The sequence below is a fragment of the Cylas formicarius genome, unplaced genomic scaffold (assembly GCF_029955315.1).
Source record: "Cylas formicarius isolate icCylForm1 unplaced genomic scaffold, icCylForm1.1 PGA_scaffold_7__23_contigs__length_41026272, whole genome shotgun sequence".
NCBI classification, from domain to species: domain Eukaryota; kingdom Metazoa; phylum Arthropoda; class Insecta; order Coleoptera; family Brentidae; genus Cylas; species Cylas formicarius.
This window is the reverse complement of record NW_026844352.1, coordinates 6,253,594-6,267,947: the sequence shown is the minus strand read 5'-3', so window position 1 is coordinate 6,267,947 and position 14,354 is coordinate 6,253,594. Positions and strand designations below refer to the sequence as shown.

General features: G+C 34.7%; 1 protein-coding gene across 6 annotated transcripts in view; it reads left to right on the top strand.

Moving 5' to 3' along the window:
* LOC132704402 (uncharacterized) overlaps positions 1-12,953 on the top strand; it is a 70,454-nt gene extending 57,501 nt beyond the window's left edge. For 5 of the 6 annotated variants that reach the window (XM_060674383.1, XM_060674384.1, XM_060674382.1 and 2 more), the window contains exons 11-12: positions 4,271-4,915; positions 6,670-12,953. In XM_060674383.1, coding sequence (XP_060530366.1) covers positions 4,271-4,915; positions 6,670-7,371 — 1,347 coding nt within the window. In that variant the 3' untranslated portion in view covers positions 7,372-12,953. The remainder of the gene's footprint in view (positions 1-4,270; positions 4,916-6,669) is intronic. The other variant, XR_009619279.1, reaches the window with a different exon arrangement.
* The last annotated feature ends 1,401 nt before the right edge of the window (positions 12,954-14,354 follow it).

The window sequence follows — 14,354 nt, the reverse complement described above, 5'->3', positions numbered from 1 at the left end:
ACTTTTGATATGTGGTCATCGATGTTTTGGATGTAAGGAAGGCGTCAAGTTGTAGGTGTGGGATATCTTTGGGGCTCACTTTCTTTGGTAGGTTATGGTGAAGAGTATTTTGTGATGGAACGCTTAATGTGGAAATTGCTTTAAAGCGCAGTCTGTACGTGTAGATCTTCTGTAAACTAAGACGAAATGATTCGAGCTTACAGTTCATCCAATGATTTATAGATGGATATCAACAATTTTTTGTTTATTATTGGAAATAACCAAATTTTAAATTCTCAGAAAAGGTAAATAATATTAAATATCTGTTACTATAATTGTTATCAATTTCAAAAAATATTCCACTCCACTCCACTCCACATTTTACTTACCTCAGCATATCTTCTGGTATTTTAGCAGGATTCACATAAACTAGACCTTTAACATATCCCCTACAAAAATCAATTTGTGAAATTTAAAAATTCTTGAATATCTGTTAGCACCGCCCCCCCTCAAACCATATATAAGCAGGTACAGAGAAGAAGAAGGCAACAGAAAAACAGTTCTGGTTTATCAATCTAATTTGATGTGTTTAACCTTTATTAGCAAATTTATAGTAAAAAACATGTTAAATAACAAAGATTTATAACTTGTTAATTAACATTAATAAATAATAACTCTGTGTTGTATAATATTTTGGTGGTTATGTAGGAAGTTATAAAACTTTGTTGCCCAGTTGTCTACCCTTAAAAATATTTTATTGAAACATTTCTCTTACACTCGGCATCGACGTGGCGTTATGTGGTCTGGATGCTTGAATCACTTTGTTATACTTAGACCAGAAATATAGTGCTTTTACCACCGACCCCGTGATTAACTTTGAAACATATACAAATACCATCTCCACTTGGACTTCAGATTCTGCGTTATTTTCTATGTCTTCTTTTAACAGGGGAATATCTGCTTCATTCCACGGACTTCACATTTTAAACTGTTAAAAAACAGGAACCTCCAAAAAATGGTTAATTATAAGATTCTAATAAATATTTATCTTCATTCTTATGACGTACCATTATCTACCGCAACTATAATCTATAGTCTTAAAAAAGACTATTGTTGTTAACAAATCGAAGAACTATGTAGAAGACACAAAAATACAAGAAGGAGAATGTTAATTTTTCAAAGAAACTTCCACGGGCTACTGTAATACTTTTTACAAAACTTCTGGATTCCTCCTGCGTCAGTTTTTGCTGAGTCGAAATTGCTGACGTTTCGACTCAGCAAAAACCGACGCAGGAGAAATCCAGAAGTTTTGTAAAAAGTAAGGAGAATGTTGTTAATCGACAAACACACAATACGAGAATGATTATTTTTAATCTTACCTGTAAGATAAATACTGTGCAGATACTTATCTTTAGCCTTTGAACTATCCACTGAAAACAGCTTCACAGGGTCAAAAGCTCGAAAATCATGTACATAAAGACGTACATACTGGAAGGATCACATTCAGTACCTCTGTAATATATACAAACGTATTACAATTTATCCCCGATGTTAAAAAAAAAACGCTTCTTCTAATTCGAAAATACCCCACAGCACTAATGCGTAACCAAATTTAAAACTGTCCATTTACGTTTCAAATAAAATTTTCAAGTTTCTACAAATATTCGTTACGCAAGACTTAATTAATGCAGAATAAACATCTGTTGGGATGGATTTTACCATGGTTCTGTGAAGGTACCGTTAAAGTACTGAAAACGTCAAAGCAATAAATGCACTATATTTTTGGTTGCACAATACCAACATGTTTCGTTACATAGTCTGTATGTTTTCAACAATATAAATTCTAAATGGTACTTAGTTATTCGAGCTTACAATTTTGTGTTCATAAAGTCAGCAAACTGGGCTAAAAAATAGTTAATGCCATTTATGTTCTTGGAATTTACTAAATGACTCTGGAGGTGTGGTCGAGTCGTGGACCCTCATGCATCCGAATTCGTTACGGTCCATCTTTGACAAGACCTACTTAGTATAGATTCAGCATCTGTTAGGATGGGTATTACCACGGTCCTGCGAAGGTACTGTAAAGTACTGAAAACGTCAAAGCAATAAATGCACTATATTTTTGGTCGTACAATACCAACATGTTTCGTTACATAGTCTGTATGTTTTCAACAATACAACTTTTATTATATAAATTCTAAATAGTATGGTCTGGTCATAGATATAAGAAAGTGACCAATTGCTTTTGAATGGGGTTATTCCAAGAGTGGTCATTAACATACAATGCAACAAGATTATTACCTAAAGTTTCGGAATTTAAATTCAGGTAAAATTGTGGTCCGTAATAGAAAATAATTTTGTACCTACCTGTGTTTAATATTCTTTGGTTTGGTATACTACTTAGTTAAAGTTTATTAGTAATCATTCTTATTTCGTGTGCAATACAGCGTGTGTTGAATCGTGTGCAATACTCTATTGAGACTAAGGAAGTTATAAACAATGTTTATTTGACTCTCATTGAACGTGGTGCCAGCAAGCAAGCATCTTTAGAAGAACCGGCCACATTGACGAAAATTCCAACATCAACTGTATGGAAAAATGTGATCAAGATATAATACGGCGTAAAATTTACCAGTTATATGAGGAACAAAGCGTGCCTACAAAAAGATGAAACCGGTGTTAAATGTGGCAGAACTACCTTATGGAAGTGTATTCAACACATGGGTTTTAGATTTGAAAAAATTGACAAAAGGCAAGTTTTAATGGAATCTTTTAGAATTCGGAAATAGCGACTGGAATATCCAAAAAAAATTAGGATTTACAGAGAACAACAAAGGCCAATTATTTACTTGGATGAAACCTGATTCGACACTTATGATACCCCGGAAAAGGGTTGGGTTGAGTCAACTGGTAAGTGTAAAACAAACGCGCCATCAAAAAGAGGTAAAAGAATAACTATTTTGCATGCTGGCTCTAAAGATGGTTAGATTCCAAATGGACTTTCTCTGTGTGCGAAGAATATTAAAGATTCTTCCCTGGATTACCATGAAGACACCACCGCAGATTTATTTGAAAGTTGGTTTAAAAACAAACTAGTTCCAAACATTCCCCCTAATAGCGTAATTGTAATGGACAATCCAAGTCATCACAGTAGTCAGTTGATTAAAACCCCTTCCTCATGTGACACAAAAGCGACAATCCAAAACTACATGTATAATAACGACATTTATTTTCACAAAGATTATACCAAAAAGCAATTAATTGAGGTTCTACAAAGCTTGAACTTACAAAAGGAACACGTCTGTGCTAATTATGCAAAACATCTAGGGCATACAGTTTTAAGGCTTCCACCTTACCACTGTATGTTTAATCCCATTGAACATGTCTGGCACCAACTGAAATCTGCCATTCGTCGTAACAACGTGTTTCCCCGTGTTAACTCCAATGTCCACAAACTTATAGAAACCGAAGTTTTTAACATCCCTCCACAAAAGAATCTTATATCCATATTGCAAATAATATAGAACAAATAATAATTAGAACAGGTGATGATAGCAATAGTGATACTGATATATTATGTGAATAATTTTAAGTAATTTAAGTACATACATAAATATTGTTTAGTACCTTTCCTAACAAACTCCCAAATAATTAAATTCTAAGCAAAGTACGGACCTGTTCGGCCATATTTCATTCTTACAGCTTGCTTAATTCGTATGAGTTAGTCACTTTCTTATTTCTTTGACTTTACCTACATAGAGCAACTTTCTACCTTTGCATTTTGACTAGTACAACACCCATGTATTTTTATCGCAAGATTCGCTTCAGAACTGATGTTCACAACTTAAATATTCGATTTAAGGGAACCCAAACACACCTTCTCCGCAAAACAGAATTATATAAACGGTCTTTCTCCTACCAGATTTCAAAAGCACTTCACAAATTGCATCTTGAAGTTAAGGAATCAGTTTAAAAAAAAAACATTTTCTTAAAGCTTGCCCGGGTCTTTCATTAGTTCATATAAGTTAGTCACCTTCTTATATCTATGAACAGACTTTACTGTAAATTAATTAAAACGTTATTATTGGTTGTACAATACTCAACATGTTTCGTTACATAGTCTGTATGATTTCAACAATATAAATTCTAAATGGTACTTAGTGATTCGAGCTTACTGGCAAACTGGGCTAACAACTAGTTAATGCCATTTATGTTCTTGGAATTTGCTAAATGACTGTGGAGGTGTGGTCCAATCGACGTCCCTCGTGCATCCTTTTTTTTTCATTTCAAGGTAAAAGAGGCCGTCGAAGTTTCAAAAAACTTCAAAGTGAAGGTGGACAAAGCGAAACCGAACGATTTGGCGATGCAAAAACTCGGTCAGAACCCGTCGATATCGCTCCGCCCCGCTTGCTCGCCCGATAGCGACCACGACAGCTGGGACAAGCGTCTCTTATCGTCGAACCCGGCCATATCGGTCAGGCAACTGTTCCCCGGGGAGGAGGAGCTACCGTTGACGGGTCAGATCGACTTCAACCACGTGAAAGAGCAAACGCCGGAGGGTTGGAAAAAGTGCTCGACCACGATCCAGTACGACGAGGAAACGAAACACCTGTGGCAAGAACTGCAAAAACCCTACGGGAATCAGAGCAGCTTTTTGCGCCACCTGATCCTGTTGGAAAAGTACTTTAGGAACGGGGACCTTATGTTGTCGCCGACGGCGAGTCACCACGCGATTAATTATCGCGAAAGCGTCCATAACCGGTTGAGGGCGTACGATAATATACCCTCGAACGCTGGCAACATCCAACCGATAAGCATGATCCCGTTCAACAAGATGCACAAGACCAGCGGCGGGGTCGTCATCACCGCCGGAGGGCAGCAGGGTAGCTGTTCGTCTCAGGTGTTCGTGCCGCAGCTTCAGTCCGGCTCTAACGGGGTGAGTGATACTTGACGTGTCTCCGTTTAAAACTTACATTCGAAAAATCGATAGGGGACCCCTTTTGGTACACAAATGGTCAGCGTCGAAAAAATAAAATTTTTAAAATTTTCTGTTCTCCGTTCTCCGTTTCTCTGTAGACCTGGCATTAATTGGCTATATCTTTTGAACGGTTTGCAACACGGCCTTCAAATTTGGCTCCTTTTAAGCCGTGGACGAGATACACAAACCAGTAAAAAATGAGTGGCCGAAATTTGAAGCCATCCACTTGAAATTTGATAGATATATAGGGCTTAGCTCCGTAACGAAGCCTATTGAAACTGGGGAGCGGGGGGGTCGCGAAGTATTTTTAAAAATTTAAAAACCGCACTTGCAGGGTACCGAGAAAAAAAATCATTTCTCCAAGATAGTTATGCGATCAAAAAAATTCTTTAACCAAACGACGCGCAAGATCCGAACCAAAAACTTTTATTCTTGATGATTTTTTAAAAATGTACAGGGTGCGTCGGTAATTTCCAAAAACCTGAAAATTGGTCCCGATTTGTAATAATAATTGACCGTAACAAGAAGGCTGTGATTCTGTTGGCAGCTTTTTTTACACAGCTATATGGCCCGTATGGACATCTAAAACTTTTTTAATTAGAGTTTTTACATACTGTACAGTGTGTTAGGAATATTCCATGCTATATTCAAAAACGTCATAGTGACGCAAATATGTAGCTATCGATTTTAAATTTGGCAAGGAAGTAAATGTCCGTACCCACATCTAAACAGAATTTGAGCGTAATCAAGTATCACCAAGTGTTGTTTAAAAAATATTGAAGAATTTTCTTTGAATATTTTGGCTTCCAGGAAAACATGATTTTCTCAAAAACTATTCAATCGATCGGCAAAATTTTAGAACCAGGAAATGGGGGAGATCGATTGTCTACAATTATGGACAAAAATCTAAAAGACCATGGAAATCGTTCTTTTCGCTATTAAATTATTAGCCGTAAATCAAAATTCGTGAAAAATATGGCCAATTGGTTTAGACAGTGTAATAAGCCACATCGAGAGCTAAAATTTTTGTATTTACGGTTTTCATTTATCACATACGCTGTTAGAGATATTTGAAAAAATCCAAATGAAAATCATAATTTCTCGCGCGAAATCGAGACCCGATGACGTCATTGATTATTACGGCGTACTGTATGGTTTCAGAAAACTTACTCTATTGGAAAAAATCATACACCAGGAAACGTGAGAGATCCAGGGCAAGTTTCTTAAAATTTCAGTTTTTGTGGGCAAATGGCGATAAATGTAAAACTGCTACAGATGCGATAATTTGATTTGAGCAGTATCGTAAACTGTGTCGAGAGAGAGAGCGTTTCAGGTTTCATCAATTATACAGGGCGCGCGAGGTATTTGGAAAAATATCATTCGATAACGCATTCACAATTAAATTGCATCGATTTTGCGAAAGTTCCATAGTGGTCCGCAGGAGCACGATAGAAAGCATTTCTTTAATAATTTTAGGTGCTAACTTTATGACTGCTCTATACTCGATTTGCGATATTTTTTCGGACGCGTCTTGTTTAAAATGCTGTCAATGAAAAACTATTTGATGCAAGACTTCCATTTTTTTTTCGCAACCTACTAAGATATATATTTAAAAGAAGATAAACTTTTATCGCGATACCGGACCTGCATCTATGTCAGCCTAACCTAACCTCGTATGTAAGAACTTAATCTACCGTCGGCTTTCTCTCTAGTCGACTTCGACGAGCGCCCCCATCACGCTCCAGCAGTTAAACAGCCCGCCCCTGATCCCGCCGATCCTGCAGAACTTCCCGAAGGCGAAATCGTCGGGCACGCCTCCCGGTCTGATCTCGCTGAATGCGGGCACGTCGCGACCGGCGCCGAAGGGCCTGCCCCAAGGTCAAAAGATCAAGTTCCCGATCACGAAAAACTGGCGACCCAACTTGATCCCGATCGATCCGACGAGGAAACACGAGCGCAAAACCGGGCTCGTGCAAGTCATATCGGGTGGCAAACCTTACCACATCACGCTGGAGGATTACAAGAAGATGTGCGCGATCAAACGCAGCTTCGAGGCGAAACAGAAGAAGCTGCAGCAGGAACAGCAGCAGTCGTTGCTGCTCGCCGGTCACCACAATTCCGTCTTGAAGTCGATAATGCCGCGGAAGGGCTTGGTGATTAGCAGAACCAACGGGACCGAGGTCAAAGCGGCGGGGGACGGGGGGGAGACGATTTTGGAAAAACTGGACCGGCAGGTGGAGAAACTGGGCCAGGAATCGAGATCGTTCGGCGACAGGACCACGTCGATGCTGTTGCCGCGCATTCCCAAGTCGCTGACGGTCATCCCGCAGATGGTTCGGAAGGCCGGACCGCCCAGTCCGGTCCTGGTCGTCGCCCCTAAGGCGGGCGGACCCAACGGCCACGACCAGTCATGATTAAGGTTCGGTTAGTCGTTTTGGTTGGGTTTTTTGTTTCCTCGGAAAAGTGCCTAAGCCGGTTAAGGTACAGGGTGGTTGATTTAAGAAATCTATGACCAATAGTTGTCTTTACGGTCTCAATTCTTTCTGGTGAGCATAAGAGCTGAGCTGAGTTTTATTTTTAATAATTTCGATCCGATCAAAGATTGATCGATAATTAATGTTGTTCCAACTTAACTTACTATTGGAAAAACAACCCGACGCAGTCCGAGGCTAATAAATCTTTTATATGTTATCTTGTGTTTCGTTGACGCCTATTTTGCTTTTCCGTTGGCGTTAGTCGTCACTTTATAAATGGTTTTTCATAAAAAATTGTATCGATTTTCACTTTTTTTATGTTGTTTTTTTTTTACGAAATCTTTCGCTAAAATTTTTTTTCATTAGACAACATTAGATAGCGTCTGTTTTTTATTGTACTTGCTCAATTATCATTAGTGACATTTATTATCGTAATATATATAATTAAAAAATCCTTTAACTAAACTTTAATAAGAAATCTTGATAATAACGTATAAACACAAGATAGGCGGTCAGGAAGATATCTAAATTATAACTCCAATGTCCCCAAAAATCAGGAAAAATATTGGTTTAACAGATCGTGCTATCAGGAATACAGGACAGAAATTTTATGAAAATTTAAAGAAATTTTAATTGAAAATCAGTTCCCTGAAAATAACATTAATGAAATTTTTAAAAGGAGAACCTATATGGTTTTATAATAAAAATGAAATATCAGAAATATGTTGCGATAATATGAAACAAATTCTATCTACGTATTAAAACTAAAAAGCTGTCAAATGATGTATATTCAATGCATTGTTCAAATTACCCAAAAAAATATATTGGAATAACAGGCAAGCTTTTGGAAAATCGTATAAATTGGCTAACCAAAACTAAAATTTTAACACAAGATGATGATCATCCACAATTAGCAATAAAAGAAATGATTTATATTAAAAAAAAAAGAAATAAATTCTGTAAATGATCGAAAAGATTAGAAGTCGATTAGACCACAGTTTTATAACCTAATCTAAATTATAAATCAAATCCACTTTCTTATAAAAATAGTGTTGAAAATAAATCAAAAATTAAATAAACATAACAAATCATTTCATATTTGTACTTTCTTAATTTATTAAAAATTTCAGTGAAGTATTGAAATATTTTTGTATAAAATGTTTAATTTATATATAAAAAAAAAACTTTTTCGTGTATATTACTTCATTTTTGAAAAATAACATTAGACAGTTCGAACATCATTGAAGCCCGAAAAGGTTTTATTTTTTTGGATTGCTCAATCCAAAAAGCCAATAAAAAATCGCGAGAGTAGGTGGCGTGCATTTTTTTGTCGATAAAATTTCTTAAATTATCTGATCAAAATGCACAAGCGATTTTTCCTGAACGTGGAGAATTTAATTCTCATTTAAATGAAATAATTAAAATATAATATAGTTTCGGTTTGCGCCATCTAGTGGCGCCGATGTAATTTAGGTGCCGGCGTTAATTTTTTTTTTTTCTAAATTGAAGTTAAAACTGCTCCCGCCATTTCATTTTACGTCGGACAAAAATTTGCGCAAGCGGGTGATGTACCTTAAGCGGTATTTTTTCGATGAAATTCTATTTTTATTTTCTGAGACATCGATTAATTGGCCACCCTGTACAGTGTAGAATTATGTATTATAAAAACTGATCTTTGTAGAAAGTTGTTGGTTGACAATCAAATACGTGAATTTATCATACTCGGTTGAGATGGCTTCACCGGGAGATGGCGCTTGCTCCGGATTTACCTGTCATAATGTTAAGCGGATCCAATTATTGAATATAAACGGTATATGAACTTTATCAATAACATATTTATTACCATCTTTATACGAAAGTGACACAATGCCAATATATCTCGGACCTTATTAGCGCATATTGCCACATTTATGGTTTTTCCCTAAGTCGCCAAATTTTCTTATTTGAAATAGAAAGAGGGTAAATTTTTATTCCTTTTTTGAATTGCTGTTCTAATTATTTTTCACCCAAATTCAACCGTTTTTGAAGGAGTAACGAAAAACGCAAATAGTTTTGGTTAGTTTGTCATTTTGAACATCACCTTTTTTTCTTTGGTTTTAAATAGTTTTTATTGTTATTTAAGTTTACCAATTCTTTAAAATCATTTTTACTTACGTTTTTCTATCATTCCTGCAAAAACTTTCGAGTTTCGGTTAGGGAAAATACTTAAAATTTTAAGATCAATCAAAAAATAGAATAAAAACATACCCTTTCTATTTAACATGAGAAAGTCTGGTACCTTAGGGAAAAAAACATGTGGCAACGTAGCCTGTCACCGTTGGATCCCAGCCTAATTAGAGGAACTCCGGGTACATTAAATTTCATAAATTGAAGTTTAATAATTATTATCTTTTGTATTCTGTAGTGTTATCGTTACAGTTTTGAAAGGCATAACTGTAGTGGCAAAATTTTCTGGTTCACCCCGTATGTCAAAAACGAAGCTAGCCAGGATCGTTTTGAAAACGAGATTTTTTGTTTCAAAAGTTTCCATAATTATTTCCGACCACCATCCAATTACATGTGTTAAACGTGATAAAAAGGAACATCTTAAGATATTTTTTTCTTTTTTCTATCACCGTATATTTATTTACTACACTGTGATGTCACAAATTTATATTCGCTAATTCTTCACAACCTGGATATTCAACGTCAAACTCGACCGCTAAAACGGCCCTTTTTGTTTTAATTTTAACGCTTATTATAGAATTTGTGGTTAAGTCAAAAAGAGTAAAACCGGATAAAAGCGCCATCTTGAATTTGAACTCCTTGTAAAAGCGCTGATTTTTATTCAACGCGTTGCCAAACGGATTTTTTTTAAATAGCAAAAATAGAACGAACAAATAACAATTAAATTTGTACAAAGTAGTTAAATTATCATATTTTTAACGTATACAGGGTGATTTCGATATGATTATTGCCCTAGGGAATCATCGATCTATTTTTAAATTAAAACTAGGTCGTTCCCCAGCATATTAAAATCGAGGAGGAAATATATTGTCGAAAGCGAAATAATTATTTTTTTAACGACGTGTATATATAATAAACATAACAATATTATTGTACAAAAAAAATCTATTAGTTGGCAATAATCTTCTTTGCGTCATATTTATACTTCAAGTTTTAAGGTGAACTTTATTTAATGCGAAATGGTGCTAATGTAAATTTTGAAATTCGATTGAGAACTAGATTTATTTTAGGTAATTTTTAGGCTGTTAGAAAAATAATGTGTAGACTGTTCAGGACAAAAATTGATGTACCGAAATGAACTCTGTTAAAACTTCGGGTATGGGCGTGAGATTTTCGATATCGTTTTTTTGAAAATCGTAAACAAAAAACATTTTGAAATTTATAATAATTGTTATCCATATACAGTGAAGACAAAGTATGTTGCAACTTTTGATCCGTCTCGTATATTGCGATGACATCTGGTGGGATATTATATGACGCAATCCTCGTTTCGCTTTATTTTTTTATGGGGTGGGACACTTTATTTTATTTTATATTTATTTTATTATAACTATTATTATTATTATTATTATTAATTTATCGTTGTTTTAGCTACAATTAATGACTAATTGAACTACATAGGGAAAAAAAGGTCGTCTTCAAAACCAAAAATGACTATTCCATTAAAAAATAACTTGAATCATGAAAATGTCATTTTCGGTATAAAAAAAATAATCGGAATATGGCAATATACCAAACGGTTCAAAAGTGACGGACTTTATGTCCGCACTGTATATATTTTGTCAGCAAAAATGGATCCCGACAAAACGTGTTGGGGAAACGGGGAGTCCTACAGATTTGAGCCAAAAAAAAAGAAAAATAAGTATGTAGTAAACCGGCGAAGAGAAAATGCGGGAAAATATTTTCGGGTTTCTTGAATTTTAAAACTAGGTTTCTCCAAAAAAAAATTGTAGTAGTGTCTGTAGAAATAAAATTCGTGCAAAAGCGTTTAATATAATGGTAGATCTAAACATTGGACAACATGCAACCCCATATGCAACACTTATATGCCCATGATACAGTTTAATCAATTCGGAATCCTTAAAAAAAGGCTTTTCCTAGGCTCACCTTGCCAGCAGGTGGCGTTTTCCACCAAAAAAAAATCATGTTCTGAAAACAGAATAAATGCAACGATGTCATTTGATCTACATCATTAGATAGTCGACAGTCCGGTGAACCTAACCTAAAATATGTCCGTATAATTAGTATTACCACTTATTTTTTCTCTAAAAATTAAAAAATGCTGATAACCAACTAAAATGACGTATTTAAGTAGAGAAATGTGTAAAAAAATAGACAATACGACTCTTTTGGCTGTTCTAGTCTTTCGATTGCTTACTGTTTTAATTATTTCAAGCTTGTTAAAGTTTATTGCATCAAAAATATCTTATTGAAACTCATCGTAATTCAGTGCCCAGAAGGAATCTTTGCTTAGAAACGAAAAACAATACATTCAGTTTCAATAACATTGGTTAGTCACGAACAATGTATTATTGATTATTAATTAATGATAGTAATAAATTAATTAAAAACGCTGGATGATATTTCAAAACGTAGAAATGTTACTGGGTAATTTTGCGTGAACCAAGTAAAAGATAAAAACGAAATTTTATTTTTTTATTTTGAATATCATCTGGAATCCTAAAAATTATAATTGCGTTTTATTTTTAAAATATCGAATAACTTTCGAGCGTTTTGTTTTAATCATATTTTAGGTTAGGATAGGATAGGATACCTGATTACTTATCTTACCACCTGGTGGTAAGGTAAGTAATCAGGTAAGAAATGGACATTTATTTAGGAAAATATTCCAATTTCATCACAGAGATGGATCGAAAAGCATTTGAAATTGTAGAAAATTTTAAAATTCAAATGCAGAAACTAGAAAATAATTTCCAGCATTTTTTCTCTTGGCCCTTTACTTAATAATTAATAAACTTCTAGGGCTGTTCCTTATGTCTTATTGGGACACCCTGGGTAGAGTTGAAGTTTTCACAATTTTTTAACAACATTAATTAAAGGCGGCTTTGTTCGTGCTTTCATTTACTCTCGCTAGAATTTTTTTTTTTCGAAATGGTGTTTCGAGTTTGGCTTCAATTTTAATTTTTAACTCAATATTATGTAATAAAATGTTTAGTTTATTTTCAATTAATAATTTAGTTTTTCGATTAGTTAACGCTCATAATATTTAGAGACTAAGTTAATTTATTTTATGTAGTATTGTTTTGTACCTTTCAATATTTGCCTGGGTAGTTGTCATTGTATAAATATCTTCATTTAGTTTTGCAATACACTTTACCTTATTTCGTAAATGAATCGAGTTTGCAAAACGACTGCGCATACAAAAAAGGATGTTATATTTGTTGTTACTTTTGCAGAATTATCGTATCATGTGGTAATCACTTGAATTTTATGTTTATTACTTGTAATATTATCGATTTATTGAAAATAAAGTTATTTCCATTTTTTAAATATTTCAGGTTAAATTTGTATTCTCCTTCTAAATACGATAAGCAATGTGTTTAAACTTTACGGGCTGAAAACCAAGTTCCAAAGTTTTTACTAGGAGATTCCGAATCTTCTAGATGCTTTTTTGCTTAAGATCTTTACCTGGAGTATGAACTGAAGCAGGCCATCTCTTTTGGCTCCTTATTGTGGTTCACAAATAGTAAAATAGGTAAATAATACACAATAAAATATAAGATGTTCAAATTGAGAGCCATTTGCTTGCAGAAATAGCTCTGAACTCAATTGACCGATAGTTGATTTATGTCATTCAGGGTGTGACAATATAAACTATTTTGTAAATACCCCCATTAGAAGTAATCCAGTGGATTTATGTCTGGACTTCCGGCAGACCATCATAAATACTCTATTTAACTTGTCTATTATTTGCCGGTCGTCATCGAACTCAAGGAAAATATTATTTTTCTTCTGAATGTGGCTATAGTGATTATCACTGACTGCCGGGTTTTAAGGTTTTTCAACCAGGAGATTCTTCCAGCTACTCCTCTGCCTAAGAACTTTACCTGGAGTATCAACTGAAGCAGACCATATCTCTTTGAATTTCATATCATGGATCCCAAATAGTAAAATAGGTAATAATACAGAATACAATATGAGATGTTCAAATTGAAAGGCAGCTGCTTCAATGCATTTTATGATAAGATTTCTCAATTTTAGTATTGCAGATTAAATAAACCGACCAGGAATAGCTCTGAACTAAATTGGACCATAGTTCATTTATAGTCTCAGGATGTAAAATTTCATAAATTTCTCATTAGAAGTAATTCAGTGGATTTATATCTGGACTTCCGGTAGGCCATAATATATAATTATTTAACGTGTTTATTATTTCATTTTTCAAAGTAACTTCCACAGGCTCTATTATTATCTTCTGGATTCTTCCTGCGTCGGTTGTTTATAAATCAAACTTGCAGACGTTTCCCAATCATCCTGTTGGCTTCTTCACGTTTCTTTGTGGATGCTTGCAATGTTCAGCCATACAAGAGCACAAACCAGACGTTGCATTTAAGTAGTCTGCGTTTGGTTTGCAAAAGGTCTTTTTTCTCTATAAGGCATTTTATGTCAACAGAATGGTCATATTGCTCACGCTAGTCCATGCCTATGGTCCCTAGAGTCTCTTTCATTCTGCCACTCTAGTTCCCAGTATACCTCTGAATCAAAATTATATATTGTGCCAATCCTCTTGTCTTTTACTATCTAACAGGCCAATCATAGATTTTCTGAATATGCCACTTAATTTTCTGACCTTACGATTCATATTGAAGTTACGTTTTCGAGATATTCTATTTCTAAGCACGTCTGTTTTCTTTTTTTTTATTTTTGTCTTTTACATTTTATTTCATTTTTTTATA